This window comes from Schistocerca americana, chromosome 4 (genome assembly GCF_021461395.2).
Source record: "Schistocerca americana isolate TAMUIC-IGC-003095 chromosome 4, iqSchAmer2.1, whole genome shotgun sequence".
Taxonomy (NCBI): Eukaryota; Metazoa; Arthropoda; class Insecta; order Orthoptera; family Acrididae; genus Schistocerca; species Schistocerca americana.
Window position 1 is genome coordinate 233,378,424 of NC_060122.1, and position 25,712 is coordinate 233,404,135.

General features: G+C 45.1%; 1 protein-coding gene across 1 annotated transcript in view; it reads right to left on the minus strand.

Moving 5' to 3' along the window:
• The window catches only part of LOC124613370 (chondroitin sulfate proteoglycan 4), a 553,335-nt gene that overhangs the window by 98,207 nt on the left and 429,416 nt on the right, over window positions 1-25,712 (minus strand). Inside the window, exon 15 of the mRNA XM_047142070.1 lies at window positions 9,533-9,826. Coding sequence (XP_046998026.1) covers window positions 9,533-9,826 — 294 coding nt within the window. The remainder of the gene's footprint in view (window positions 1-9,532; window positions 9,827-25,712) is intronic.

Genomic DNA, 25,712 nt, shown 5'->3' on the forward strand with positions numbered 1-25,712 from the left:
CATTTCAGGAAGGTATGTATGTGTTGTCAAAATGGGAGCAGCAGCCACTGGGACGAAGGCTATTCGGAAAGTAAGATCCAATAGAATTTGAAGCCATTTTGACTATTTTTTCACCGTGACTGTCTCAAGAAGTACGTAAAGGTTTTTTTAATTACCGCTACCAGTCACAAACTTTGACAACTATTGTATTACTTGTTTATTTAGCGACATGTTTCGAGGGTTATACCTCATCTTCAGGCTAAATGCCATTACAAAAACAACTTGACAATAAGGTCATGCTGATGTTAGATGGTCTTTTCGTAAATGCAGTGGTCATCCTGTGGAAGAAGAGAAAACTTAGTAAGGGGCGATGTCACTTTGGAAGCTGGACTGATGTTTGCAAGGAAATGTTTTGTACCGGCCACTCACTTTGTTGTTCTGGCGTGGCTGTCTCGTTGTGGTTCGTTGCGATGTTTCCATTTTCGTGGCTCTCTTGGTCACTGTTCACAAACTGAGAGCCACGGAAATGGAAACAGCGCAACGCAACACAATGAGACTGCCACGCCAGAACAACAAAGTGAGTGACTGATAAACAAAGATTATAGATTATGTGACTTACCAAACGAAAGCGCTGGCAGGTCGAAAGACACACAATCAAACACAAACATACACACAAAATTCAAGCTTTCGCAACAAACTGTTGCCTCATCAGGAAAGAGGGAAGGAGAGGGAAAGACGAAAGGATGTGGGTCTTAAGGGAGAGGGTAAGGAGTCATTCCAATCCCGGGAGCGGAAAGACTTGCCTTAGGGGGAAAAAAGGACGGGCATACACTCGCACGCACACACACACACACACACACACACACACACACACACACACACACACACACACACATACATATCCACACATATACAGACACAAGCAGACATATTTAAAGACCAAATATGTCTGCTTGTGTCCGTATATGTGTGGATGGATATGTGTGTGTGTGTGTGTGTGTGCGAGTGTATGCCCGTCCTTTTTTCCCCCTAAGGTAAGTCTTTCCGCTCCCGGGATTGAAATGACTCCTTACCCTCTCCCTTAAGACCCACATCCTTTCGTCTTTCCCTCTCCTTCCCTCTTTCCTGATGAGGCAACAGTTTGTTGCGAAAGCTTGAATTTTGTGTGTATGTTTGTGTGTCTTTCGACCTGCCAGCGCTTTCGTTTGGTAAGTCACATCATCTTTGTTTTTTGATAAATTTTTCCCACGTGGAATGTTTCCCTATATATATATATATATATATATATATATATATATATATATATATATATATATATGCGACAGTGAAAATCCAATGATGCTTCGCACAGACGTGTTGGGCTGTGTCTCTAGTACGCCTGTCGATCGCCTCACTTTGCTCTTTTCTGTATTGAGCTTTCAGCACGTAAAGATGGCTAGAACAATTTCTATTGCCAAGTAGGGGTGCCAGCTGAGAGATTTCGCCTATTTTCATGCAACCCGACATAACGTATCTGTTATGCACTCTTCTTCACGACGATTCGCGGCCGCAAAGTGCAGAGTCAATGAGGATGCACCTACTGCGATTCCGACGGCAGGTGCTTGATCGCGCACCACTTATCCCGGAGCCGGCCGCGGTGGTCTAGCGGTTCTAGGCGCGCAGTCCGGAACCGCGCGATTGCTACGGTCGCAGGTTCGAATCCTGCCTCGGGCATGGATGTGTGTGATGTCCTTAGGTTAGTTAGGTTTAAGGAGTTCTAAGTTCTAGGGGACTGATGACCTCAGATGTTAAGTCCCATAGTGCTCAGAGCCATTTGAACTTATCCCGGACTTGGACCCTGACATGAATCGCTGCCTATGCTGTTCATTTTTGGAACACAACCTACGACCAAGTTAGGTACACAAGTGATGACACTTTTTGCTGGACCTGATCACCATTTTTCAGGACAATGCTCAAGCATGTACAGTGCAAGCTGTTTCTGATTTGTATGACTGACTGGGCTGCTATGTGCTATACCACCTACTGCACTCTCCTGACTTAAGCTCTCGTGAGTTCAACTCGATTTCTGGACTGAGGGAAAAGCTGCACGGCATTCGCTTCAGAACTGCTACAAATTCGTTGGGCAATAGACCGCGCCGCTCGAACTGTCAACACAACTGGCACTGCGTAGAGTATCCTATGACTTCCACATCGCTGGCAACGGGCTATACACAATACTGGCGACTACTCTGGATGTCAGTAAAACTTTGAGACACGTATCTATTTGTACGAGCTGTAAATAAATAGTCGAAGCTATTAAAGTTCCAACCCTCGTAGATTTCTTTTCGCACTAGTGTGGGTGACGCCACATTATTCCTTATTGAGAGACATTGCCACATTTCTCAGCATACAGATATCATGTCTAAGTCATTTTGCAATTAGTTTTGATCTCCTGTGCCACGGCCGGGACTTCAACGAGGTCTTCTGCTGACTAAGCAGATATGGTAACCATTACACCACGACAACACTATGGCTAACAAAATGGCTCTGAGCACTATGGGACTAAACATCTACATCTACATCTACATCTATACTCCGCGAGCCACCTTACGGTGTGTGGCGGAGGGTACTTATTGTACCACTATCTGATCCCCCCTTCCCTGTTCCATTCACGAATTGTGCGTGGGAAGAACGACTGCTTGTAAGTCTCCGTATTTGCTCTAATTTCTCGGATCTTTTCGTTGTGACCATTACGTGAGATATATGTGGGCGGTAGTAATATGTTGCCCATCTCTTCCCGGAATGTGCTCTCTCGTAATTTCGGTAATAAACCTCTCCGTATTGCGTAACGCCTTTCTTGAAGTGTCCGCCACTGGAGCTTGTTCAGCATCTCCGTAACGCTCTCGCGCTGACTAAATGTCCCCATGACGAATCGCGCTGCTTTTCGCTGGATCATGTCTATCTCTTCTATTAATCCAACCTGGTAAGGGTCCCATACTGATGAGCAATACTCAAGAATCGGACGAACAAGCGTTTTGTAAGCTACATCTGAGGTCATCAGTCCCCTAGAACTTAGAACTACTTAAACCTAACTAACCTAAGGATATCACACACATCCATGCTCGAGGCAGGATTCGAACCTGCGACCGTAGCGGTCGCGCGGTTCCAGACTGTAGCGCCTAGAACCGCATAGTGCCGGCCACACCGGCCGGCACTATGGCTAACAGCCCTGCACGAACTGTCCTCGTCAAGTGCCCTCCCTAACACGAACTTCAGTGCAAAACTTCTGTCCATTTTCCCCTTCTTAAATCGTTAGTATTGCCGAGGTGCTAGTTCATTACCGGTTTCACACGTTTCAAGATAAATTTAATTCCATCAGATCAACTTCTCAACGCCTCCTCTATTCTCACTGTCTTCTCAATTCGCACCCTACAGTTTCCAGTGTCTTGATCTTTCTTTACTTTTTTCCAGCTCTCCATTTTAAACCCTGCACCACATCGTATTCGGTCAATGTTTTTCTCAGATTTTTTATTCACTGAGTGCCATAGCAATTGCCTCTTTTTGTTGAAATCTGTCTTCCTTACCGTTATTCTTGATGTTATTTGCAGGACATATTTGGGGTCTTTCTTAGTAATATTTACCAAGCACTTGAACTTTGTAACATGCTCTAGTTGTGGTCTATGAGTCGTAATTTTACTCCACTCTTCTTTCCTTGTAATCTCACGCTTCTCCTCGTTTTCCTATTTACTTTCATTCTGAATTCTTAGCATCTGAAGAGCCCAGGATAACAATGAGCCAAGTCCATTTTTATAAATTTTACAGAACATTAATATTTCAGTTTAGATACTCTTCTTGATCTTAATGATCAGTAACATTTGCACTTATTTTGTAAGACTGAAAAACTTAATTAGTTTCACATATGAATAGTCCAGAAAAAGCAAGAGCTAAGTCCATTTTTTTCAGTTTTTGAGTTTTCACCAGTACGTGAAAGTATGCAGCAGACCCAGCATTTCCTATTAAAGTAAGTAGGAAAAACAAGCTCAGATGTACTGTAAATAGGCCTTCAAAGGAACCTGTACAAGGAAGGAAAGAGGTCAGTCCATATGAAACAGGAGAAAAAAGGCTTACTCTATTAAGTGCGCGTCTCTAAAATAAATAATGATACAGATTGCAGCACTAACACACAGTCGTTGTCAAACATTGTCGTACTTATGTGCATTATTGGCACATTAAGCTTACTTGTGCAGGTCTGTATATAGAGCGCTAAAGTTTCTGCAGTTTTTTGAAAATACTGTTACGGAAGGTGAGCCACTGTATGAAGCCTGTCGTGAAGTTTGAAAGGAGGTCATTAACTAACGAAAACAGAAAAGCCAAACAAAAATATTAATTTACGAACTCACGAGATGGAAACAACTGTCATTGTAGGTTACAATGTTTTGACAACGTGCCTGAAGATAAAACCAAAAATATTTTAAATGAATTAAACTTAATGGAATCTTAGTTTTGCAGATTGGTGATTTATGTGGTCCCATTTCTGTACTTCCAGTACGGCTTAAGAAACCTAGGAAAGATGAATGTGAAGCAAGATTTAACAGGTTCAGAGTTCAAGGGCAAATAAGACACGGAGAAAAAAGATGCAATTTTGTTGTAAGGCATTCATGTCAACATACAGAAAATAAAAAATAAGGTTCAATATTTAGTGTCTAGTCTTCGAACTGCCGGGAGTGCCCCTATTGATAAGAGAGGAGACATGACAACAGGCACCGGACATTAGGATATTCAACAGTTAATAACTTTGAGCAACATACGAGTAGAAATAGTCATTGTGGGTTAAAAGATACAAGTAAAGTACACCCCTCTGAGGAAAGTGTTATAAGTAAAATGTTCAGTTTATTCAAAGAGCTCACCCAAGAATTAAGAAATCTTATGAAATATATAGAGACATATTTAATGCGAACTGTAATATTGCCTTCTGTTCCCGACACAGATATGTGAAATACCTGTAACAAATACAGAGTCAAATTAAAATGCCTCGAAATGGAAAAAGGTAAGTGCACTGCACTAGCATAACTGAGGCGTATTGAGATTCAAATGAAGAATTTGAAAACTTTAATTGAGTTTCACAGATTATAAAGAAACGCTTTTTACGAGAGGAAGAAAAAAGTAGAGGAGGAAAGCTGAAAGGGCTTGGGAAAGGAAACCTTATGTATGGATTTTAGCACGGATCTGCCTCTGCCTAAAATTACATTTAATGCGGTATACTATACACGACAGTTACTATGTATGCTTTGAACACCTAAAGTTTATCAAACGCAAAGAGTACATTTTTCCTTTTCCTGGATGTGTTGCCAGATAAGACAGTGCTGATGTCTGATCAATGACTCGTGCATTTTCTTAGAATTAGCTTGACGTATCCGTGAAAAATCTTGATATATTCTGTGATTCGTGTTGTGGCCACAATAAGAGCTACACAATTATTCGATTTTTGCACAACTTGATTACAGTAGAGTGAAGATTTGACACTGTAGGAGTAACATTTCCAAAACGAGGATATTCTCATGTGTATGTTATAAAAACCTACCTACAAACCAGGAAGCTCACACAGTAATCCTCAAAGGCATGACAGAGGTGTAAACATCTGCTAGGTCAAAAACTTCACCGTCGGCCGGTGTGGCCGAGCGGTTGTAGGCGCTTCAGTCTGGATCCGCGCGACCGCTACGGTCGCAGGTTCGAATCCTGCCTCGGGCATGGATGGTTGTGGTGTCGTTAGGTTAATTAGGTTTAAGTGGTTCTAACTTATAGGGGACTGATGACCTCAGATGTTCAGTCCCATAGTATGCTCAGAGCCATTTGAACATTTTGAAAACCTTCACCACTGAATATTGATGAAGCTACATCTGAAACTTTTTGTCAATGGACAGAATTTCCGAATCCCTTAAACAAGCAAAAGTGTCCCTTTCCTGCGCGTCCACTTAGAGAACTCCAATTTATTAGAGTTTGAGTTTGCCTGAGTTTTCTTACACCGGTAAGGTTGTACGATAAACAGAAGTAACCTGAGGCTTGTCAAATTGAGGACGACTTATAATGGACTTTGAGAGACTACTACTTTGAAATCTGCTCCTCCAGCTGAAGACTCCAATGGATTAGAGTTTGAGTTCGGCTGAGTATTCTTACACCGGTAAGGTTGCACGATAATCTCCGAAAGTTATCTACTATTATTACTATATAATTTCAAATTCTAAAATGTTCTACTTTACACTTTCAGACCTACGAATCATCTGCCGTGAGAAATACCAGGATATGCTTGTTCTGAAAATTATCTGTGGCCAGAAGCAGAAGAATATTATGGCGATTTTCTTACTGGTTGTAGTTCTCAGAATAGGCAATTTTGTACTGCTTTTTAAATGAAGCTTGATTCTTGCTTGGACTCTTCTGAAATTAAGTTCCGATCGGTCGCGAAATGGAAACCACTGTGAAGATCTGATGAAGCTTTGCACAGATGCGTTGGGCAGTGTCTCTAGTATGCCAGTCGATCGCGTCACGTCGCTCTTTCCAATTCTGAGTGCACAGGGAGCACTTAAAGGTGCCTAGGAAATCGCGTCTCCCACCAGACATGAGGGACTGGTGAGAGATTTCGCCTGATGTCATGCAGCCCACATAACACAACTGTCATGTGGTTCCTGCTTCATGACAATTCTCGGCCGCACTCTGCAGGTGCAATGAAGATGCTCCTTCAGTGTCTTCGATAGGAAGTGTTTCGTCACCTCCCGAATACAGCCCGTAAATGGTTGTCCCTGAGTTTCACCTCTGCACCTCTGCTCATATGGACTGCTAGTTGTGAAGACAATACAAGGGGCGATTGAATAATCCATGCAAAAATAAAACTTACTTACATGTTTGGGGTAAACCTTTTTTATTTTTCGACATAGACTCCTTTTAGACTTATACACTCCATCCAACGCTGTTCTCAGTTTTTGATCCCTTCCGAAAAACAGGAATTGTCCAAGCCCGCTAAATAGCTATTAGTTGCTGCAATCACCTCCTCGTTTGAATAAAATCTTTGTCCCGGCAGCCATTTCTTCAAATTGGGGAACAAATAGTAGTCCGAGGGAGCCAAGTCTTGGAGAATAGGAGGGATGTGAAACGAGCTGGAATCCTATATCCATTAATTTTACGACCACAACTGCCGAGGTGTGTGCTGGTGTATTGTTGTGATGGTAAAGGACTTTTTTGCGGTCAAATCGCCGACTTTTTTCTTGCAGCTCGGTTTTCAAACGGTCCAATAAGAATGAATAATATGCAGCTGTAAGAGTTTTACCCTTTTCCAGATAGTCGATGAGGATTATCCCTTGTCGCCATTACGTTTCCGATTGAAGGATCGGTTTCGCCTTTTTTGGTGCAGATTTTCCCTTGGTAACCCATTGCTTAGATTGTTGTTTGGTCTCAGGAGTATAGTAATGTATCCATGTATTATCAACAGTGACGAAACGACGCTTAAAGTCTTGCGGATTCTTCCTGAACAGCTGCAAACCATCCTTGCAACACTTCACACGATTCCGTTTTTGGTAAGACTTGAGCAATCGCGCTACCCATCTTGCGGGTAGCTTTCTCATGTCCAAATGTTTAGGTGAAATATTATGTACCCGTTCATGCAAGATGCCCTCAGCACTAGCAATATCACGCACCCTAACTCTTCTGCCATCCATCACCATATCGCGGATATTATCAATGATTTCTGGATTCGTAACCTCCACAGGGCGTCCAGAGCATTCAGCACCACTTGTGCCCATATGGCCACTCCAAAAATTTTGAAACCACTTATGAACTGTTCTAATAGAAGGTGCTAAGTCACCATAATGTTTATTAAGCTTGTCTTTAGTCTCCTTAGGCGTTTTGTCTTTCATAAAGTAATGTTTAATCACCACACGAAATTCCTTTTCTTTCATTTTTTGACAATCACTCGACTTCCTTGATTCACACGAATGCCAAACATAAAGAAATAGACCAATGTGGCTGAAACTTGGTGTGCGTTCTTTCCAAAGATCACCTTTCCTAAACATCACCTCGATACGCGCCGGCGGTGCCATCTCTCGGACTTTGCACGGACTTTTCAAACACCCCTCGTATTTTGGCACAGTCAGCGAGCTGAAAACCAACGTAGAGTATTAGTGGATAGCGCAGGCGACTGCCTTCTGCGACGAGAGTATTTGAAAGTTGGCACAATGCTACGACAAATGTCCAAGTTGAAGCGGCGACAATGTAGAGAAGTAGCTGGAGGGTGTGACTACCTGTTGCAAATAAAACGTTTTCGATTTTCACAGTACTATCCAATTTCGCGAGCGATCGGACCTTAATTTCCGAATAGCCCTTGTAGTTCAGGTAATAAAGGAAAGGCCCGCCCGGTTAGCCGAGCAGTCTAACGCACTGCTTTCCAGAGTGCGAAGGAGCGCCTGGTCCCCGGCACGGTGGACTTGTGTCGAGGTCCTGTGAGCCGGCCAGTCTGCGGATGGTTTTTAGGCGGTTTTCCATCTGCCTTGGTGAATGCGGGCTAGTTCCCTTCTTCCGCCTCAGTTACACTATGTCGGCGATTGTTGCGCAAACAAGTCCTCCACGTATGCGTACACCTCCATTACTCTACCACGCAAACACAGGGGTTACACTCGTCTGGTGTGAGACATTCCCTGGGGGGTCTACTGGGGGCTGAACCACACAATAACCCTGGGTTCGGTGTGGGGCGGCAGAGGGGTGACGTGGACTGTGGTAATCGTCGTGGGGTTGTGGACCACCGTGGCTGCGGCGGGGACGGAGCCTCTCTGCCATTTCTAGGCCCCCAGTTAACATAGAACATACAATAAAGGAAAAGCAATTCTCATGCTACTTCCGGTTCATGGACTCCACTCCTTCTTTCTTTGAGTAAGGTACTCTTGCCCGCGTGGTTAGCTGAGCGGTCTAACGCACGACTTTCCGGAGTGGGAAGGAGCGCCTGGTCGCCGGCACGATTCCGCCCAGTGGACTTCTGTCGAGGTCCGGTGAGCCGGCCAGTCGGTGGATGGTTTTAAGGCGGTTTTCCATCTGCCTCGGAGAATGCGGGCTGGTTCCCCTTACTCCGCCTCAGCTACACTATCTTGGCGATTGCTGCACAAACAAGTTCTCCACGTACGTGTACACCACCCTTACTCTACCACGCAAACAAGAGGGTTACACTCGTCTGGTGTGAGACGCTCCCTGGGGAGTCCACCGGGGGCCGAACCGCACAATGATCATGGGTTCAGTGAGGGGCGTCGGAGGGGTGTGAAGTGGACTGTGGTAGTCGTCGTGGGGTTGTGGACCACTGCGGCTGCGGCGGGGACGGAGCCTCTCTGTCATTTCTAGGTCCCCCGTTAACATACAATACAAGGTACTCTTACTCGACTTCGTAACATGCAGCAACGAAACCTTGTATTTTGTTATTTAGGTCTGCCACAATTTCGTTGAGCATCTTCTCCTATTCAGCCAACACCGTCGTCAGCGAAGCGTGTGAAGAGGAGATGTAAAGAATCATTCTCAGAAGGAATGGAGCAGGCGAGAGGCCGACCTTGAGGACGTCTGACGAGACGACGACGCTGGTGGACTCCTCGACGAGCAGCGTGCGGTTGGCGGCGACGACGAGCGGCTCCCAGTAGGCGGCGGGGAAGACGCGCACCAGCAGCTGGCCGTCGGCCGAGGCGCGCCCGCCGGCGTCGACGCGGAAGGCGACGCGGTCACTGTAGTAGTCGGAGGCGTCGTGCTTGTACAGCAGCGCGCCGCGCTCCACGTCCAGCTGCGAGAAGCGCGACGCCGCGCCCTCACGGCCCACCACCAGCTGCCCGTGGCTGGGGCCCTCCGTCACCTGCGAACCCAGCACACACGGGCCCATTACCACTCGTCCAAACTACCCCACACTGAGCAGCCCAAGCTGCGCGGGATTAGCCGAGCGGTCTGAGGCGCTGGAGTCATGGACTGTGCGGCTGGTCCCGGGGGAGGTTCGAGTCCTCCCTCGGGCATGGGTGTGTGTGTTTGTTCTTAGGATAATTTAGGTTAAGTAGTGTGTAAGCTTAGGGACTGATGACCTTAGCAGTTACGTCCCATAAGTGTTCACACACATTTGAACATCTTTTGAGTGGCCCATGAAGTATCGCCCCCTAGAATAGACCGCTGAAACTGTCTCAAAGAGGTGGAACCTCACAGCTCGTGCAGGATACAGTGGCCGTAGCGCAGTAACCCGTTTTCGTCCAAACCGCTGGACCAGTTCATTCGTTTGTTCGGAAGGTCACCGACTACAAAATCGAGGAGCGTGCGCGCCCTGCAGTCTTTCTCAAACGATTTTACAGAAACTATTTGGTAGAAAAATCTCATTTTTGCTTTAATTACAGCTTTATATGTCAGGTTCATGATGATGTGCCCATCACTTCGTTAAAGATCATAGTTACTGTGATATCTACGTGAAAGTAAGAGTGCGCGAAATTCGGAAACGTGTGCAACGAAAATTAGAGGTAGCTATGCTTTTGTATTTGGTGCACGTTTTGTGGTGTCACAGCCAGACACCACACTTGCTAGGTCGTAGCCTTTAAATCGGCCGCGGTGCGTTAGTATACGTCGGACCCGCGTGTCGCCACTATCAGTGATTGCAGACCGAGCGCCACCACACGGCAGGTCTAGTCTAGGGAGACTCCCTAGCACTCACCCCAGTTGTACAGCCGACTTTGCTAGCGATGGTTCACTGTCTTCATACGCTCTCATTTGCAGAGACGACAGTTTAGAATAGCCTTCAGCTATGTCATTTGCTATGACCTAGCAAGGCGCCATATTCAGTTACTATAATGACTTCAATAATGTATTCCGAACAGATAATATTGTGAATCATGTACCGTCAAGAGCGACGTCCATCATTAATGGATTAAAGTTAAGTATCAAACTAATTACGTTCGCTTTCTGAATTCTCATTCCTTGTCATGTTCCAGACCTCACGTCAGTATAGTTCTTCCCTCCTCACGCCAACCTGCGTGAGCTAAAACGCGTGCATTTCGGCCTCCACTCGTAACACGGTGTTGCCTCTTCAGCTAACACAAAACATTACATAATATGTTGCTGTGTGTGAAATTTAACTAAAATGTGGAATTTTTCTTTAGACTTGGGTGGAGGTATTTGCCACCAATCTCAGAAAATTAATCTGATGTAGAACACCGAATTGCGATCGCGCCGCGCCAGCGATCAAGCCAGAGTGAAATATCCACAAGAGTCGAAACTTCCTGGCAGATTAAAACTGTGTGCCGGCCCGAGACTCGAACTCGGGACCTTTTGCCTTTCGCGAGCAAGTGCTCTACCAACTCACGCCCCGTCCTCATAGTTTTACTTCTGCCAGTACCTCGTCTCCTTCCTTCCAAACTTTACAGAAGCTCTCCTGCAAACCTTGTAGAGCTAACACTACTCAAAGAAAGGATATTGCGGAGACATGGCTTAGCCATATCAGCGCACACTCCGCTGCAGAGTAAAAATCTCATTCTGGAAATATCCCCCAGGCTGCCGCTAAGCCATGTCTCCGCAATATCCTTCCTTTCAGGAGTGCTAGTTCTGCAAGGTTCGCAGGAGAGCTTCTGTAAAGTTTATAAGGAAGGAGATGAAGTAAAACTGTGAGGGCGGGGCGTGAGTCGTGCTTGGGTAGGTCAGTTGGTAGAGCACTTGCCCGCGAAAGGCAAAGGTCCCGACTTCGAGTCTCGGTCCGGCACACAGTTTAAATCTGCCAGGAAGTTTTGTATCAGCGCACACTCCGCTGCAGAATGAATATCTCATCCACAAGAGTCTTCACATCTCATAAGCAGTTTCAGACATCGAAATGAGATTTTATCAAATGATAGCACACAAAGAGGAGAGTATTTTACCATATGGTTATTATGTAAAACTTCATTATCTACCATGTTATGCCAATAACTACAGACTTTTTCGGTGAAAGAATTTTAAAAGGCCATCGGTAGCTGGTGAAATGAGAAATGCTGAGTTTTGGAACAACATACGTGAAAAAATTACACTTTTTTTGTACCGAGGATGTACTTTTTCATAAGATACTGACTTCACTTTTCCTCAGTTCCTCACTTAGTAAACTTAATAAACCACTGTTCCAGAACTCTCTTGCAATTGTGCCTGCACAACATGTTAGTGGGGTCATACAGTGTAAACTCCGTTGTTTGGCAAAGGAAGAAAATTATGACATGGCAGCTGGGGGAATGTATAGGTTTTACTTAAAATTTGCCACTCGTGATTCTTCTCTGAAAGTTACAAATGGTTAACAAGTCAGGCTAAAATAAATCGCTGCTTGCCCTTTTCTCACATGACATCATCCTGCGAACCATGGATGAAGGGCTGAGAGATTGCTGGGCACTCTCACTTCTGATTGAGTGTAGGGAATACGATCTACGGCGATTTGACTTCATACATTGTGATGAAATGGTGGGCAGCAGTTTATGGTCTTGTTTGCGTGTTCTAGGGAAAGAAATACGGTAAGCTTTACCTGCACTCAAAGGAACAGGGTACCGACTTAAACGACTGCAGTAAAAGCACGGAGTTGGTGGGGCGACAAAGCGCGTTTTTTCTGGGGAACGATGAAGAGACATTTCCAGACGGCCGTGTGCAGTGGTCGCATTGTGCAAAACACATTAGCTTTGGCGCCAGACGTCCAAGTATATGGCCTAGAGCCGAAATGTCGCCGACAGCGCATTGTAGGCCTTGTTAGCAAGCAAGCCGCCAAAAGAAATGTAAACGTTCTGCAAATGTCTGTGGGACAGGGAAACTGGGGCTCTGACGTCCAGACACTGTTTCAAAACATGCTTTGTCAATACGAGTTTATGGCTGTTCTTTGCAAACTTTGAAATGGACGCAACAGGGGAGATAACAAGCTATTTATGGAGGACTGTGCTTCCACCCTGTATTGTGTTAGCAAAAGACATGGCAAATGTGTGGGAAAGAGGCCGCAAAGCTGAATTTTTTCCGTTTTCTGCCAATTAACTTTAAGTCTCTGATTGGTCAAATCGGTTTGCAGTGCAAAGACCATTCACCGAGCTTAGAACACCGGGCTCCAGCTCGTGATTGGCTTGTGTGAAAATGGGGGAAGACAAAAAAGAGGAATGTGCTTTTGGAACTGAGCTGATGAGGAAACCATCTAAACATTTGATGTATTCCGACACGCACAGTCGTGGCACGGAGTCGAATTGGTTTCGCAGAACAGCAAACGGGTCCACCTGCACACTGGAATCTGTCGGGGTTTCAGAGGCTCTTAGGGAAGTACCTGCGTTCTGAAGTAACCGAATGCGAGACCGCGTACTTGCATTTTTCGGGAACGTGCATTTAATAACAGATTTCCGCCGTCCATGACTTCAGTCGCCGAGCGCATCGTAGTGTGCCGGCTTGACCAGTGGGATGGTGAAGTATTCGCTCCTGCGACGTAGGGCTATAATATCTATTTCTCAGCATCCTGTTCTTTCGAACCATATTTTTCCTTTCTTTTTTGTATGGTAGAATATAGATGCTTGGTGGGCGCGTAGTTTGATGCCATAACCAGGATTCTCGTGTGTGAAGTGAGATAGAGCGAGTAGGGGTCTGGTTAGTGTCGTGTGTCGATCCCCAGCAGATCACCTTGTCCACTGTAGATCCCATTTTAGTAAGGCTTTTGTTAAATAAATATTTCTTGTATGAATGTTTCTTTAATAATTTTGTTGTCTTGTCTTGTTTAAGATCAATAAATCGATTGTGAATTAGACTACAACTTCTCCCTGAGTTCTGATTAACAGTTCTTCGCATTCTTATGGCAGTCAGGATCAGAAACATAAGGAGTAGCTTTTTCATTTGGTGTCCACTGCGTGGATCTTTTACTTCATTAACAGTAATCTTATTTCAGGGCAACAGGCGGAGTCCACATTCCTAGATTTCCGCAAAGCTTTTGACATGGTGCCACACTGTCGAATGATAACGAAGGTACAAGCAAACGGAATGAGTTCCTAGATATGTGACTGGCTTGAAGACTTCTTAAGTAACAGAACCCAGCATGTTGTCCTCGACGGCGAGTGTTCATACAAGGGTATCGTCAGGAGTGCCCATGTGAAGGACAGCTATTATTTTCTGTATATACGTGGGTTGCCCAGAGAGTAATGCACAGCATTTTTTTCTCAGCCGAAAATAATGCTACGAATGCGAAACGTTACGCGTGTATCATCTGAGGTCTTCTGAGGGAGCACGCCAAGTTTCCGCCACTTCTGAGAGATCGCGTAGCTGCAGGATAGTTACAAAATGGCGTCTGCAGGTGATGTACGTTACAAGCAACGTGCCATCATTGAATTTCTCACTGCAGAGAAAGAATCTATGGGGAATATTGACAAACCCATGTGCAAAGTCATGGGGCTTCTGCTGTCGGCAGAAGTACAGTTAGTCGCTGGGCACGGAGGATGAGGTCATTAGAAGGCGGTTTGGCTGAGCTCCACGATTTCCAGCAGTCGGGGAGACCATCCACGGCTGTTACACATGACACCCTTTAGCCCGCCCTCTTCCAAGAACTGATCGTCACTGATTTCTACACTCTCACTGGCTACACAGCACGCATCTCCCATGCCCTGACAATGGTATCGGACTGGGCATCGACCTCCACGCAGGGCTCCCCACTGAACATGTAGTGTACCTTCCTAATACTAGGAGTAAGGCTCGTATGCCTTTTGGCATCTGAACACTAACTATATATGCACCATCCGGCTCCAGTCGAAGTCGCGAACGATACATCTTTTTGCTGACGAGGTAACGCCGATTTTTGAGGGTCCCCTGGATGCTCTGGTCATCGGTGGGGACCAACTAGGCCTGCTTATAAACACCCATAACATTCACCATGGACATCCCTCTCTGTCACCATCGACGAATTTCAGCTCATAGACACATGGAGGATGGTTCATAGCACCTGCACAGATTCACATACTATACGGCGCTTTCGTCAAGACGTCTCTAATGTGTATACCTCACAAGTTCCCTTGCTGGTGATACTTGACATGCTGAAGTTATGACCTCTGGCTTTCTCCGACCATTAGGCCTAAATCTGTGACATCGCTCTCGCCCGCCAACAGGTGTAGCACAGTCATGGCCTATGAAAATTAAACGTAGCCCACCTGACTATTCCTGACTGCTGGATGATAATTCAGAATGCATAGGCCTTCTGCCGTCGATGTTGCCCCTCCTGCGTATCGCGTCTATCCTGCCCCTCCTGCGTATCGCCTGATCTACTCAGAGCATTGTCGAGATAATGCAAAGACGTCAAGAATTGGCATGTGCAGCACCATGGGCTTTTGTTAAACGATATTACATGACTGTAGTTTGATGGCATTCTCTCTCACCCGTCAGGAGTTAGTGCATTGTGCTAAAGCACAGATCACTTCACTCATGGAATGACGCTCGACCCACGACGATGTGTCTCACGAAACTCCATCGATCTAGCACCTCCTCACAGAACGCCGGCGTCGTCGTCGAGCTGTCATATACAACCTAACTGATGCGGAAGGACGACGATGTACTATGCAATGCGCTATCGCTAAAGCTTTCCATATCTATTTTATGCAGCTGGACCCTGCCGTCTCACATCGACCGATCTTATCTGAGAAGGAAGCGGCACTAACCGTCGACGTCATGCCAGAGGACGTGGCAGAAGAACTTCAGGAAGACATGACCACGGATGAAGCCCTTGACGCTATGAAGGTGGGAGTTGCCAATAAGTCCCCTGACCTAACGGCCGTTCCATCATTCTACCCAACAACGACGTGAAAATGTTCACCATTTTTTGGCATTACGACTAAAGAAGACAGCATGAAACGCGGCATCCCTTGATCAGATAACCCTGGGTAGTGACAGCAATACTCATATGACCCTTTTGACCCTTTTCCATTACAGGGACATGATCACACTCCCTGCATCGCGACTTCTGCCTGGTGCACTGCCATCACTTGACTTCAGACATTCGACCAAGTCGATCTCACCTTCTTGAAGACGGTCCTCCGGCGCGTGGGTTTTCTGTCTCATATAGTAACAATGGTAATGGGCCTCTTGAGCGGTGCGACATCAAGAATTCTCGATAACGGACGCCTCACTGCGTCTCTGGGGACTGAACGCTCTGTCCGACAGGGCTGCCCACTTTCCACGATAGTGTATGCTCTGGCGTTAGAACTCGTACACCAGGGACTTCGCCAGCACTTGGTGGGCCTATCATTGCATGGACATAGCTTCTGCTGTTGGCCTAGGCTGACGGTCTTGTCCTCTACCTATTCAGTGAAGATAATATCCGCGTGGCTCTGACATATGGGGAGGCGTCGGGCAGTTCTCTTAACATTTCCAAATCGCAAGTTCTGCTCACTTGTGAGGGCCTGCCTGAGAGATGTATCGCTCCTCTAAGTGTGGTCACCACTGTCCACTTCATGGGCACTGATTTTACGAGTGATCTCCGTCGTTCGGCAGCAACACAGCAGAGGCTTCCTCCAAATAATCAGGGCTGGCCTCATTGGACTCAGACCCCTTGATGTTGTACAGCTTGGTCAGTACGTGAATGTCTACCATGCCTCTCGCATCTTTCGTGTGGCACAAGTTTTCCCGGTCCTGATTACCCTCGCCCGTCGTATGTTGGTGGGATCCTTTATCTGTACTGGGATGTTACTAGAAGTTCGATATGCTTTCCTTGCCCCCCCCCCCCCCCCCCATTTAAGCCTGGTAGGGTTGGCTTATTCCACGTGCCGGACAGAGTTAAGGCACTTTTTGTTAGCTCGGAACTGAACGTTCGGCGCCATAGCCCGACAAGCCTCACTGGACTGCTTCTACGGGAATATGCGCCAGTTTCCATGTCAGCCCCAGTCATGTTATTAGACATTACACCACCTTTTACCATTTTCGGCGTTTCATTCTTGAATTAAGTTAGACCCTCCACTTCTTACTACTTCCACTAATGCGCCGGACAAAGAGTGTACATGACGCATTGCAAATGCATCAGCCTCCCAGTCCAGTCGAACACAAGTTTCCCCATATCAAATGACGTCGTGTATGGAAAACGTTGCATGCTGGCTTTCTCGACACCAGTCCGCCTTGTATATCAACGTCAATGGCAAACAGGTCGAACAGTTTCATTTGCATCGCATCCACCTCGCTGACAAACCCATTTGTCTTCAGGGTGGCCTGGTCCGTGTTCTGACATCTGGAGGCTCGAGTAGCGTATGTTGGCTTTCTTACCCGACAGACACCTCCTCAGATCACTTTCCAGACATTTTTATTGCCGGACGTGATTCGTTACCTTGCAGGGAAAACTAACGTTGTGAATGGGATGCGTGGCCACACGATCCGCTACCGTTTTGGCGCCGATGAGAAATCGGAACTGGTTTATTGGAAGTACCTTATGATCGACACTGTACAGTTATTCGCAATCTCTAATACGAGCGCTTTTTTCCAAATTTCTATGGAGCGTCTTTCATGACCCGCCTTCGAGCTGGGACGTCCAAGCCACGAGATGCTGATGCTTATCTTGCCGACATGATGCTCTGAACGAACGACAGGCAGAATCTCTATTAAAATTTCGAGAAGACAAGTTTTCATGTTCCACTATCTAAAGGCACGAGCGATTCCCGAAATTCTAGTACATTAAAAAAAAATAATAAAAATAAAATAAGAAAGACTATACTAAACTCCTCTCACTCTCTTCGCTTCCCTGTCTGTTGCTTTGTTGTTTCCCACTACTTTCTTACTTTCCTACACCCGCCCTCCCTCTTTAGCAACAGGTTAGTTGTTTTGGGACAGGCATAGATGGACGCCAACGCTTCAAGACATGGAGTTCTTTTTTTCTTAGGACACAAGGGACAGTGGCAAGTGGATCTTGTTTCTTTTCCTCTCTCTTTTCCAGGAAAGGAAAAAAAGCGCTTCTGACCGTCATATAGCGCTCCGAGGTCGATTCCCGACCGGGATTTTCTCCGCTCGGGGACTGCACGCTGTGCTGTCTTCCCGTCATTTCATCATCATTGACGCACAAGTCGGCCAATGCAGCGCCAATCCAAAAGACTTGCAACTCGGCAGCCGAACTTCCACAGGGCATACGATCATCGTGGCAATGCAAGGCTATGTCATTAGGCGTGGCAGCGTCGGTCGACACCCGAAACTTCCGCCAAGCTACGCGAAATGTGTTCGGCCTGTCTCTCGCACACAGTAGCCGAGTGAAGTTCATGTGGTCTGGGCGCTCGCTGGCAGTGGTAGGAGCCATTCAGCGGTACTCGGGCTTGCCGATCCGAATCCTGCGCCGAGCACGACTCTTAATCTGTAGTCCATTGTGTGTAAATGGATTGGAGCTGCAACTGGTCAAAGACTTTTATTGTATCTATGCTTTGTCTCCCGTAGATATTGACTGCTTTGGTACAGCATGCATGCTTCTCTCTGCAGACGTTTTCTGTGTGCTCGTTCTTGTCTCATCTATCATATTTGTGTAGCGTTTCTGCAATTTTACAGCTACTGGTTCCCATACTGTCATATTTATATTATTCATTCTTCGTTGGTCCTTTCTTCGTAGACTCATATTTTCTTGAGGATCTGCTCTCATTATTTTAACGTACCAGTATCCTTCATAAATTATTTTATTCTATGCTATTACAGCTCTTCACGACTGACAACGTTTATATCGCAATAATTCTCATACTACATTACATAGGGATGCTTCTGTACGGATTGACCAAGTTTTAGATTTCACTTCCTCCATGCTTCAGCAGCAGCATACACGGCATAAGGATTTACTTTGTGATGACTTCTGGTCTTATTTTCTTGTTTATTTGTTATATTTCTAAATTTTGGTTTTGTGGTCGATATGACGTACGTGTAATGGGACACGTGAATCACAACTACATACTAAAAAACTGAAGTTAACATAAATGAATAAACAGCTGAAACCGTTTTCATAACTAAATATATAGTAAACTGATCCATTTGTAACCTTTTCGTGGCATTCATTAATAACAGTAAATGGCATTCTATTACTGTAGCGTATCCTACATTAAAAGCTGCATCTGTCCACGGATCAATCCTCCGTCATCAGGGATTTTAAAGCGGAAAATTACAACTACATGGCGCAGGATAAATTACCAGCCTTCAGTTACGTCTGATTAGCCTTTTGCAATCATTACTGTATGTGAGGTTTTCATCATCTTGTGGGGTTGCAGTTCTTCTTGTTATGTCCGTGCTTGCTACGAAATGGGAACAGGAATTCCGCCTTACGCAAGACACCTTTTATTCTGTTTTGTTTCACCCAGACATGTTTCAGCACATTTTGTGACATCTTCAGTAGGTTATTTTTTATTTTCTAACTTACATGATACTATTATTTTGGTGGCTATTCTGCTACACAATCTACAGCTACTCATGGTTTTGATATTGTGTTCCTTTCTCAAATGTTGTTGGCGAAGTGAATAGGCAGATTTTGTGACCTATGGTCGCTTGATAGAGCACTTTCTCCGATTTTTCAAAACATAGGATGAGTTTTCGCCACCATTACGTCCGGGAGCGAAAACTCTGCCTATGTTTTGAAAAATCGGAGAAAGTGCTGTATGAAGCGACCATAGGTCACGAAATCTGCCTATTCACTTCGCCAACAACATATGAGAAAGCAACACAATGGAAAAGCAGTGAGAAGCCTTAGATGGTCTAGCAGAATAGCCAGCAAAATAATAGTATCATGTAAGAAAATAAAAAAATAACCCACTGAAGATATCACAAAATGTGCTGAAACATATCTGGGTGAAGCAAAACAGAAAAACGGTGTCTGGCATAAGGCGGAATTCGTCTTACCGTGAGGTTTTCAATTCAGATACGTGCGCCATACACGTTCAATAACGCTAGTTGTGTGCGGAAGCATAGCAACGTTCATCTCTCTACACGAAATACGCTCTGTTGATTTAGAAATCTCCGAAAGTACCTATCAACATGAGTAAATATTGTGTCAGAGTAAAGTATAGCGCTGCGACCGTTGCTGCAATCGCACAACCTATTCATACGTTACACTGGGGTGGACTGTCTGTATATGTAACACTTTTAGATTTCTTTAATGGAATGGCACTTGTTCTCATGACCGCGTTTCATATTGTGTTCTTAATCAGGCAGGCAGACTGAAGCGCATCTCGTCAGTTAAACAAGAGAGAATATACAACTCCAGTCAGACAAAAACTTGGCAAAAGTTCCACAGCATCTGATATAAATACAGGAAATGGAACGTAAAGTAATAGTCAGTTATAAAGAGATCACAGCAATTACTTGTTACGTAGAAAAAGTCAGTAAGAATATTATTTGTGTAAATGCACGTGAGCAGATCGATAATGGGACATTAAAAGACGATCATAAAAATGGACAGCCGATCTGTAATGAATGTTTTACCAGAGAATATACAATCTATAGGCCTACCTGGAAAAGGCGATGAATATCAAAATTTAACTGACTAGAAACCGTCATGTAAGAGGAATAAAAAAATACCTCGTCTGCAATCGTTATAACATAATGCCGCAGTATCTAAAATATAATCTAGAATGTCTGCCTGCTTAGCTGGGAGCCACTTCTTATGTACTGAGGCACCAAACACACATCAAAAGAAGTTTTGCATCACATCGTTTCTGATAGTTGCGGAAGCTGTATAGAAAACTGGAACAGAGGTCTACATAAATCTCATTTCCGCCCTTTTTATTGCTCATATAAGCCACACATTGCATGTTGTACCACCATACGGCGAGACCTTCAGAGGTGGTGGTCCAGATTGCTGCACATACCGGTACTTCTAATACCCAGTAGCACGTCCTCTTGGATTGATGCATGCCTGTATTCGTCGTAGCATACTATCTACAAGTTCATCAAGGCACTTTTGGTCGAGATTGTCCCACTCCTCAACGGCGGTACGGCGTAGATCCCTCGGAGTTGTTGGTGGGTCACGTCGTCCATAAACAGTCCTTTTCAATCTATCCCAGGCATAATAGATAGGATTTATGTCTGGAGAACATGCTGGCCACTCAAGTCGAGCGATGTCGTTATCCTGAAGGAGGTCATTCACAAGATGTGCACGACGTGGGCACGAATTGTCGTTCATGAAGACGAATGCCTGGCCTATATGCTGCCGATATGGTTGCATTATCGATCGGAGGATGGCATTCACGTATCGTTCACCCGTACGGCGCCTTCCTTGACTACCAGCAGCGTACGTCGGCCCTACATAAAGCTACCCCAAAACAGCAGGGAATCCCCACCTTGCTGCACTCTCCGACGATTCACCGGTTGAAGGCATATGCGACACTCATCGATGAAGAGAACGTGATGCCGATCCTGAGCGGTCCATTCGGCACGTTATTGGGCCCACCTGTACCGCGCTGCATGGTGTCGTGGTTGGAAATATGGACCTCGCCGTGGACGTCGAGAGTGAAGTTGCGCATCATTCAGCCTATTGCGCACAGTTTGAGTCATAACTCGATGTCCTGTGGCTGCACGAAAAGCATTATTCAACATGGTGACGTTGCAGTCAGGATCTTCCTAGCCATAATCCGTAGGTAGTGGCCATCCACTGCAGTAATAGCCCTCGGGCAGCCTGAGCGAGGCATGTCATCGACAGTTCCTGTCTCTCTGTATCTCCTCCATGTCCGAACAACATCGCTTTGGTTCACTCCGAGACGCCTGGACACTTCCCTTGTGGAGAGCTCTTCCTGGTACAAAGTGACAATTGCGGACTCGATCGCACCGCGATATTGACCGTCCAGGCATGGTTAAACTACAGACAACACGAGCCGTACACTTCCTTCCTGGTGTAATGACTGGAACTGGTCGGCTGTTGGACCCCCTCCGTCTAATAAGCGCTGCTCATGCATGGTTTCTTACATCTTTGTGCGGGTTTAGTGACATCTCTGAACTGTCAAAGGGATTGTGTCTGTGATACAATATCCACAGTCAACGTCTGTCTTCAGGAGTTATGGGAACCGGGGAGATGCAAAACTTTTTTTGATGTGTGTATTTATTGGCGGCACGGTAGTCTGGCGTGTTCGTGAGACGGTTAACTGCCCTCTAAAATAAAAAAGAAACCTGAGGGAATGGATCAACTATCAACTTCAACTGGTGTCATGACACGTCCGGCCCGAACAAATACAACGAACAATTACAAACAAAATGAGATAAGAAAAGTGGTGACGTGTTTCCCTACCATGCAGCGGTCCATGGTTCGATTCCCGGCCGGGTTGGAGTGTGGCGTCACCTCAAATAAGGCCTTCACCAGGTGGTCGAACTATCCCGGATGGGGCCTCCCGGCCATCAATGACACGCGATCATTTCATACTTTCATTGTCTAGAATTAGAAATTTTGGCAGCAGACCTAAGTTTTTACTAAAATAGTTTCCCTCCATGGTTCCAGAAGGTGGTGACGCAATTCGTTTAACCGAGTCTATGGTCGGAACTATGGCTCCGTGCTGTTATTAATCACGCAGTAAAACCGCAGGTGAATTTCTTATCGACTTTCTGGCTTTCAGAGCCAAACTATTATTCAATTAAATTCTTTAAGGGATGAGAGCGAAGCGTCGCAATTATATATCAAAGCAGCAACTGCAAATCACTTACAGCTTGACAATACACTGCATAATCATCATCAATACCATAATGATGAATCGTCTAACAACGAATTGGCACATCTGTAGCCGGAGAATCTGCTGCAGTTCAGTTCTACAAGTGCTTGTAAGGATGTCACAGATTACAACAGACGCTTTGCGAGTTATTATCTCGCTCTCATAGGCATATCTTAGGTTTTTAATAAGTATGGTGTTTGGCGAATCTGGGGACCAGGACTTCAAGTATAATATTGAAAAAAAAAAAAAAAAAAAACTTTACCACGATTCTGATATTGTAACTTAAATATCTGCTGAAGAATGCCTTATCCGATGGGCAGTGCTGGTACTCATCTAGTCCACATTTTTTATGGCATCCCCTGTAACAATTACAGGTCTCAAAATATAGACCTATGCGAATATCTACTAGAGCCAAATACGGCCACCAATCGTCTTCGTCAAATCTTTTACGTCTTCCATTCAGTACTCATTAAAGCAAGGTGTGCTGTTGAAAAATTTTCTTGGACTCAGCCAAATATCTAGCAGACTTTGAGTGCATAGCGGGATACCCAACTGGGAATGTCTGAAAGGGGACTTTCTTCCAGACATTTCCCTTACGACCAAGGGAAATCTCCCGAAAGCTTTGGTCAGAACCTGGGGATTGGAACTACCGTAAATACCGACGTCGCTGTGTGACCAAGCGACGATGTACGGGATGTCTCCTGTAAATCAACGCTGTACTATGCCTCTGCTGTATTTTTCTCTTCAGATTTCCGCCAAAGCCGCTTTAGAAAACGAAGAAGCCTTGGACGTGCACACTCTCGTGTCATCACCGTCCAAATCTATTACGCCGCCGTTCCTTCACTGTCGATGGATATTATTAATGGTACAATGTCACCGTCCGTTACCGGGATAAATGTTTTTATCGCACCCGTCAGCGCAACAGGAGCAATACTTCCAAAGTCGCTTAAACCGACAGCCTTCGACTCCGGGTCTCCCAAACACTGCAATCAATAACGTATTTAGTTTTTATCTACCCAGACCATACAGTCCACTCACGATGAACGTTTCTGTTTAATTCTGTGAAATGTATCGGGTGCTGTGGGACCATATGAGCCACGGCACCTATTTGTAGAACGAATCATTACGTAATTACTACGAAACAGATAAGAAAATTTAAAAACAAACAATGAAGGCAATAAAATTTTAAGAAATAAATAAAGTTTATTGTACGTAATACTTGCCGTACAGTCCAAAGTGCTAACCTACTGTGAGGAACACCTGTACTGAATGAAAAAGTTTCACCCCAATGAAGGCTTTCAGTTTAGAAGGGAAAATGTAGGGTTTATCAATCGCATTTTTCATCTCTGATGGAAGCTTTTTGTGTGGTCAGTCATTTGACTAGTTTGCTACGGCCCACCAAGATTATTTCCTACCTCTCTCTCTCTCTCTCTCTCTCTCTCTCTCTCTCTCTGTCACACACACACACACACACACACACACACACACACACACACACACAAACATTACTCATATAAAATTGCTATGAAGGAAGGCAGTGGAGCCAGAGCAGAACCCTGTGACACCAGTCCAATCAGCAAACAGATTCACAATTGTTCCCTGTTTGTTTACTTGTGTACTGGATTTATTTTCTATCTATGAAAACCAAAAGTACAACTTTTACCCTCAATCTGTAATGTTACAAGGTATACAAATGTAGAGCATGGTCTACATAATTAAATGCTTTTGTCTAATCACAAAAATACCTACTGTCCTCAAATTATCGTTCAGCCCTAGAAGTGCCTCAGGCACAAAAGAATAAACTGATTTTCTGTTGATGCTGCTACTCTGATGCCTCATTGTCACGATGTACCTGGCATGTGGTAAACATAGGAATCTGGAAACAGATTTACTGGCAATCAACAATTAAGGCGCATCGTCATTCTGATGTTAGAAGCCTACAATAGGACCGGAGTAGTGACTTGCGTCTTTGGCAACAATGCAATCCCATATTTCAAGGAATTCGAGGAATTCAGTGTTGGATCTTTCGAATGTAGTGTGATGCGGACTGGTAACAACGAAATACACTCAAAGACAAAAAAAAACAATAAAAAACGACACACCGGGAAGCGATTATCTGAATGGGATGGAAATCGGTAGATGTAAATGCTCCAAAAACGAATGATCACAATTTCAGAAAAATTGGATGATTTATTCAACAGAAAGAGCTTCTGAAATTGAGCAAGTCAATAAAGCGTAGGTCCACCTCTGGCCTTTATGCAAGTAGTTATTCGACTTGATATTGACTGATCGAATTGTTGGATGTCCTCCTGGGGGATATCGTGCCAAATTCTGTCCAATGTGGGCTTTAGATAGTCATGATCCCGAGCTGGTTGGAGGACTCTGCCCATAATGCTCCAAACGTTCTCATCTCGGGAGAGATACGGCGACCTGGCTGGCGAAGGTAGGGTTTTGCAAACACAAACAGCAGGAACTCTCCTCGCGTGCGGGAGGGAACTATCTTACTGAAATACAAGCCCAAAATTGCTTACCACGAAGGGTACAAGACAGGACGTGGAAGACTGTCGATGTACCGCTGTACTGTAAGAGTGCCGCGGATGACAACTGAAGGAGCCAGAAACGGCACTGCAGACTACCACTCATGGTTGTCAGGTTGTATGGTGGGCGATATTCAGGTTGATATCCCACCACCGGGAACTCTCCAGACACGACTTCAGCCTGGTATCTAGTTGACTGTCGTGGAACTGTCTTCAGTAATGAGTGCCGCATCGAACTGAGCGCAAAAGACCAACGAAGACGTGTCTGGAGACTCCCCGAGCCAGTGAGTTTCAACCTGACCCTCGCCGGCCATACTGCCCAACAACCTGGAGATATGGTCTGGGCTGCGATGTCTCTAAACCGACATTTCATGTTACTTACATCCAATGAAAATCTGTAACGCAACCATCTGTGTGGCGTGCTTATAATTATGCATTATTTATATTTTAGGACAATTAATCTGTAAAAAACGCACCACATGTTGTAATGAAAGCATGAAAATCGCCTGATGATGAATCGTAACGATTCGAAACCGGTAACGGTACCCTTTGAATCAAGGAACTAAAAATAAATTTGTGG